Genomic DNA, 6,908 nt, shown 5'->3' with positions numbered 1-6,908 from the left:
ATCGAAGCTTGATTAAAACTCAAACTAGTATTTCTCATCATATAAGTGGAAACTATCAAATGATGCTGGAGTATTATTCTTGTAATGCTTTTAACATAACTTTGTGTATGAGAAACTAGCCAGACATTTTCTCTTACAAGCACACATTTTGCACATAAGATAGGTGATGTACACATTTGACGTTGCCTTTCAAAGCAACTTCATTTCTTCTACGTTTATTTGTATTTAGCAAATCCAAATTTTAAGTGATCAAGTGGGGGACCTGAAAATGAAGGCTTAAGTCATCGAAAGGGCAACTCTACCAAAGCAGAGCTTGCTTGTTTAAACAGTTAATGCCCGTCAAAATTGAACCTCAACCTCACACGTCCCCCTTCATTTCTCATTTCCATCCAAATAAAAAAAAAGCATTAAAATCTTTGTGTTGGTGCGAAATGCCTTAAGAAAGCTAAAAAGTATTGTTTGATGAGTGTGGGTAGTATAACGTAGTTGGTCAGGTAAAGGCTGACCAAGCTAATGATGTTTAGCTGGTACTTTTGGATGATCAGCCACACTGAGACTGAGTCACGATGCGGACTCCCAATGGGGGCAGCTGCACTATTTTCAATTGTTATTATGTGGCTAACGTTGAGAAGATAAGATGACTATGCTTCTCAACTATAGATTCCAAGGCTTACTTCTTGAAACTGTCCTAGAAGTCAAGTATTGATAATATGTGAAAAGATCGATCCGACTAAACTAGTGACTAACATTTGACTAAGGATATGTCTGGTGAAAGCTATAAGAAAACTTGTAACTGAAAGCAATATAAATAATAAAAGGAATTGCAATCAGATGAAAATACAGGGCTAGCCACTAAACCACTAACATTATATCCTAATTTTGTCGACTAAGACTTACACAGAGTAAAAGAATTCACCTATTTTCGTTGACTTTGCTTTCCATGATTGTTAATCCAACTCTTTCGACCAGGCCAACCTCTTGGGAGCTTTAATTTAAAGAGTATTAATATCCTTAATATCAACTTTATGCTGTATTTATATGTAAAATTGCTGATAAATGGAAATGGAGCCTCCAGTTTTATCATCTTCAAGGCCATTTCTTAGTTATCTTGTCTCCAGTGACAATTAGTAAAAGCACAGTGTCATCTTTGCAGGCATATGGCTGTTAATCTAATGTATTAGCAATGTGAAAATAAAACCGAAAAGTTGACATTTGTGGTAGCTCCCCAAATAGTATTTAGTCATTGCTACACATATCTCTGCTTTTAAAAACTGGATCCTCATTTCCAAGCACCCAACTTTACATATCTATGCTTCTCAAGTTTAGAAACTGGATCTTCATTAACAAGCACCCACCACAGTGATAACGACCAAAACAGTGCTAAGTTGCATGTAACAACGATGCACAGTCAAATAGGGGAGACAAACAAATAAGATAAGTATCTTTATCGAACTTCAGAATACAGAATCTTAAAGATTAAACAGCAGCACGGTGCACTAAGCTCCCACTATATGCTGGGTCCAAAGAAGGCCCGAGCCTCATTGGGTCTATTGTCTCTAACTTCTTAAGAATTGTGATTAGACTTTCTTGTCCCTCTGTTTCCTTTTTAACTGCCTTGGCAGCTCTATACTCACTATATTCGTTTTATGTTGGTTGCACTGGTGAAATAAGCGATTGAGAGATTTAACTGAGGTCATTGCTGCCAAAATGTGGATGCAACATTCAGCAGTTGCAGAAAGTTCTAGAGCCGAAGCAGCAGGTATATCAACAACCGTGTTCTTCAAGAATGTGAAAATCAAACTATTGTTTTTCAGTGACAACTACAATCACCATCTATCTCCGCAAGAACATTCACCACCCCTAAAGTGATGGTAACGGATACGATCCCTAATGATGATCTCTCTTTGGTATAACTTCGAGATTAGTTTCATGAAAGAATGACAGTCCTCACAAGATCTTAGGTTTTTCACTACCCTAATGACAGTTCCTGGATTTGTTTTGATAAGTCCAAACGAGACTGCAAGTTTCTCACTGTGGTTTAGAAGCTGAGATGCTTTCTCATCATCGTCTATTTCAAGTAATACCTCTGAGATTTTGGGATCATAACCTTCCCTTCTAACATTTTGCTCTATTTCATCCAACTTTGCATAAATATTTTCTGCTTCTACGTGTCTAGAATCTCCAGCTGTAAATTCATGGACCAACCCATCAATCTCAATCCTACTAGATCCTGGTGTCTTCACTAGCCCTCTTTGATTCATAAACTCTCTCATTTTCGCCTTCTCCTTCCAATTTCCCAAGGCTGCATAGACATTCCCAAGAAGTACGTAACTCCCGCAATCATGAGAATCCATTTTCAAAAGTTCAACGTCCTTCACTAATCGTTCACTCCTTTCAACATCTCCATGAATTTTACAACCCCATAACATTGTCCTCCATAGCACGACATCTGGATCAATTGGCATCTTCCTTATAAACTGTTCGGCCTCTTCTAACTGGCCAGCACGCACAAAAGTGTCCACTATGCATCCGTAATGCTGAATTGTCGGTCTTAACTTATACTTCTTCATACTCCTTAAATGATACAATCCTTTACCAATCCAACCAGCATTCCTACAAGCTGATAAAACTGCAGTCATCGTTCTTTCATCCGGTTTTACATTACAACTCTTCATCTGCTCAAAATGTTCCATGGCCTCTCCTGAAAGACCGTAACTTGCAAGACCGGATACCATTGCTGTCCAAGCATAAACATCCTTATCCATTGTTTCCTTAAATAATTCCTTAGCACTTTCTATACACCCACATTTTGCATACATGTCAATAAGCGCAGTACCAACATTAGCCTTTGTACTAAGATTCCGTTCCTTAACAAAGTTATGAACTTTTTGCCCAGTACTCAATGCTCCAGTGTCAGCACAAGCTCTAAGTACTGAAACAAGAGTCGCTTCATTCGGGTCCACCCCATTATTCATCATTTGCTCAAACAACCCAATAGCTTCAATAGGTCGATCATTATCCACAAACCCATCAATCATCGAGGTCCAAGAAACTACATCTCTGTCAGACATTTCATCAAACACTTTCAGCGCAAGACTCGAATCAACACAACCCGAGTACATATGAATAAGTGCATTGTTCACATAACGATCCGACATTAAGCCCGACTTTAAAATCAACCCATGAATCTGTTTCCCGAGCTGGGCATATCGCAACTTCGAACAAGCCTTAAGGACAAACGGGTACGTAAACTTGTCGGGTCCAGGTATGACGGTTTCTTCACGGCAATGCATGGTAAGGAAAAGGCTAATAGACCGGGTCGGGTCCGGAGAGTCCGAATAAGCACGAATCATGGTGTTGTAGTAGTATGAATTTGGGGTTTGGAGAGTGGTGAGAATGTGGCGGGCATAAGTGAGGTCACCTGAAGGTGAAAGAGCTGAGAAAGTGAACAGCTTGCTGAGGTTTTGGGCATGGGTTTGGTTTTCGGATCCCGACTTGAGTACCCGGGCATGGAGCTGCATGGCCTGACCCATTGTTGATATTTCCATGGCGAAAGCCATTCCGAAAGAGGAAGCAAAGTGGAAGTGAAGATACGGAGTCTTATAATTTCGCTATTCTCGAGTCCTAAAGTCAGGGGCGGCTTAAGCATATGCGAGCCTCAAGCCAAAGTTTAATACGAGGAATATAATTTTATAAGAAAATTATGAGATTTGTTTTTATTTTTATAGTATTTTGAGATACAAAGTTATTACTAATATTTGTTTTATAATCGATTTCATTACTCATATTCTTTTTTATTTTTCAGATAAGAGTTTATAGAGCAATAAAAGTATAAAACTATTGGAAACTTAAAAGTATTGTTGAACAACTAATCAAATCTAGAAAAAAAAATGAGTAATGAAATCTTGGAGAAAGAAGGTGCATAAGAATATTAAAGAGAAAGACAGAAAGTATTTAGGGGTTTCGAAATATGAAGAGATTGGCGAAAAGAAAGATTGACTTGGATAAATTAAGAAAAGGAGAGTACAAATTTGGCACATTACCTAGTGAAGGAATAAAAAGTGGAAAGCTAAAATGTTGGGAAAACTATTCATCTGTCCATTTTTAAGTAAGTCAAATTATTACTTTATTTATATATCGAAAGAACTTTCTTTCCTTTTATGTTAAAAACTCTACTATTTTGTATTAAAAGTACCGCTTACCGTGAAAATGGTAATTACAATTAAATTTGATTTTGTGGTTCTAAAAATACGTGATCTATTTTTATGCTAGTTGTTCGGCAATGAATGCTAAGTAAAAGATTAGAAAGCAAGATTATAGCTTGAGAAAGATGTGATAGTCAAACCAAACGGCTGGAGATCCGAGCCTCGAGCTGGCATATATGGGGCCTCGAGGTTGAGTCTGATGGGCGGCTTAGGGCATTCGAGGGAGGATTAACAGTTATGAGAGCTACAATGATGGCTCTTTATGATAAATGATAAGCAATAAATGAAGAACAATAAATAGAACACAATGAATATAAGCAATAAATGGAAGTAATGAGAACAAGAGAATATATTAGAGAGCAAAGAGAATGTTCTTGTACGTTTAGTATTGAATATCAGATGTCTATAAAATGACAAGGATCCCCTTTATATATGAGAGGGAATTCCAACATAGTACAAATGCATTTATTACAAAGATATGGAGCTGGTACAGCCAGTTAATGCCCTGATGCGGGCTTAGACTAGCCTGACACACTTTGTCAACTCTAGATGCGCGCCTTGGGAACTTTCCACTTTTTCATCATAACCGCCGATCTATACTACCCGAGGTCGGGTGTCGATTGAATATCGACCATAGCCACAAGCCTTTGAATACGTGCTTACGAGGCATCGTAATAACGGGAAATTGGACCCTCCGATTTTACCATATACATATAGTCCCTGCGTTTCTGTAACGACCCGACCGGTCGTTTTGAGCTCCGACGCGTCATTCAGCAGTTTGAGGCCATGAGCGGCTTCATCTCAGGTATATTGACTTGTGTGTACGGTCAGAATTAAAATTCAGGAAGTTTGGAGTCAAATCTAAATGGAAATTCTCATTTTGAAAGCTTAAAATTGAAGAAATGAACTAGGATTAGAATTTTGAGTAAACGACCTCGGAATTGGGATCTGAAAGTTCCAGCATGTTCGTATGATGATTTCGGACTTGGGCGTATGTCCGGATTTGGTTTTGGATAACTCGTGAGCATTTCGGCGTATATTGTGGAAGTTAGTATTTTAGAAGAATTTCATAAATTTGGGTTGGAAGGCATTTCAGAGTTATAGATGTATGTTTGGGATTCCGAGTCTGGGAATAGCTCCGTATGGTGATTCTGGAGTTGGGAGCGCGATCGGAAGTGAATTCGGATGTCCGGAGGTCATTTTGAAGTCATTTGGCTAAATATAGAAATTTGAAGGTTTTAGAGAAAATTCGACCGGAAGTGAAAATTTTGATATAGGGGTCGGAATGCGATTCCGAAAGTTGGTGCAAGTCCGTAATGTCGAATATGACTTGTGTGCAAAATTTGAAGTCATTCGGACTAGTTTTGGTAAGGTTTGAGACACTTAGTCTCTTTTAAGGAAGCTTAAGTTGGAAAAGTCAACCGGATATTGACTTATGTGTTAGAGGGCTCGAAATGTGAATTTTATGGTTCGGATAGCTTCGTTAGGTGATTTGGGACTTAGGAGTGTGTCCGGAATATTTTTGTGATGACCGGTGTAGAATTTAGCTTGAATTGGCGAAGTTAGTATTTTGGCGAATTCCGGTTGATAGGTGAGATTTTGATCCGGGAGTCGGAATGGAATTCCGAGAATTGCTGCATCTTTGTTATGTCATTTGTGATGTGTGTGCAAAATTTTAGGTCATTCGGACATCGTTTGGTCGGGTTTTTGATCGAAAGTGTATTTTCGGAAGTTTTTGGAAACTTAGGCTTGAATTCAATGATGATTTGATGTTTTGATGTTATTTTGGGTGTTTCGAAGGTTGGGACAAGTTTGAATGATATTGTGAGACATGTTGATATAATTGGTTAAGGTCCGAGGGTCTCGGGTGGATTTCGGAAGGTTAACGGAATGAAATTCGGACCAAAACGAAAAGAAAAAGCTGCAGAAATTTCTGCTGCAATTTTATGATTCGGGGAGCCTACTTTAGAAGCTCATATCTCGGGATATATAAAGAGTTATATGGTGTACAACCTATCAAATTAAAGATCTTCGAGTCTAATTTCTAAATCTTCAATCCGTTTGTCATTTGGATACTTATACAAGACGTTATGGGTGTTTAAACAGAAGGTGTCTGACAAAGAAAATTTTTAATATGATGTACAACTGGTATAGCACAAGTGCAAGGTACAACTGGACGAAGCACGGGCAGATTCTTTTAAACACGGATTTGGCTTATTTCTTTCATTTCTTTCATTTGGCTTGGATTATTTTGGAGAGAATTTCAAGGGGGATTTCATCAAGCATCAAAGGTGAGTTGTTTCTACTTATTTCCAAGTTAAATACATGGATTAGAGCTGAAAACTCAAGTAAATTATGGACAAAAATGGTGGTTTAGGGCTTGAAACTTAAGAGAATTAAATGGTGATTTGAGGGGTCAAATGAACTCCGATTTTTGTGAATTTGGTATGTATAGACTCGTGGCGAGATAAGGGTCGTATTGATGTAAAAATTTCTGAATTTTGAGACGTGGGCCCGGGGCTCGGGTTTTGCTAATTTCGGGATTTTTGACATTTTTCGAGTCTTTTCGATTGGGTTATATTCCCTTAGCCTATTGTAACGTATTTGTTGTGGTTTTGACTAGATTCGACGCGCGAAGAGGTCGATTCAAGAGGAAAGGGCATTGCGGACTAGTCTACGGCCGGTTAGAGGTGAGTAATACTT

General features: G+C 38.4%; 1 protein-coding gene across 1 annotated transcript; it reads right to left on the bottom strand.

Annotated features, from left to right (window-relative positions):
• Positions 1-1,218: 1,218 nt before the first annotated feature.
• Positions 1,219-3,657, bottom strand: LOC104216679 (pentatricopeptide repeat-containing protein At4g21065-like). The gene has a single exon (XM_009766788.2). The coding sequence runs from the start codon at positions 3,558-3,560 to the stop codon at positions 1,827-1,829; it is 1,734 nt and encodes a 577-aa protein (XP_009765090.1). The 5' UTR covers positions 3,561-3,657; the 3' UTR covers positions 1,219-1,826.
• Between the last annotated feature and the right edge of the window lie 3,251 nt (positions 3,658-6,908).

This window comes from Nicotiana sylvestris, chromosome 11 (assembly GCF_000393655.2).
Source record: "Nicotiana sylvestris chromosome 11, ASM39365v2, whole genome shotgun sequence".
In the NCBI taxonomy this organism is placed as follows: domain Eukaryota; kingdom Viridiplantae; phylum Streptophyta; class Magnoliopsida; order Solanales; family Solanaceae; genus Nicotiana; species Nicotiana sylvestris.
The sequence above is the reverse complement of the archived record's forward strand: the minus strand, read 5'-3'. Positions and strand labels throughout refer to the sequence as shown.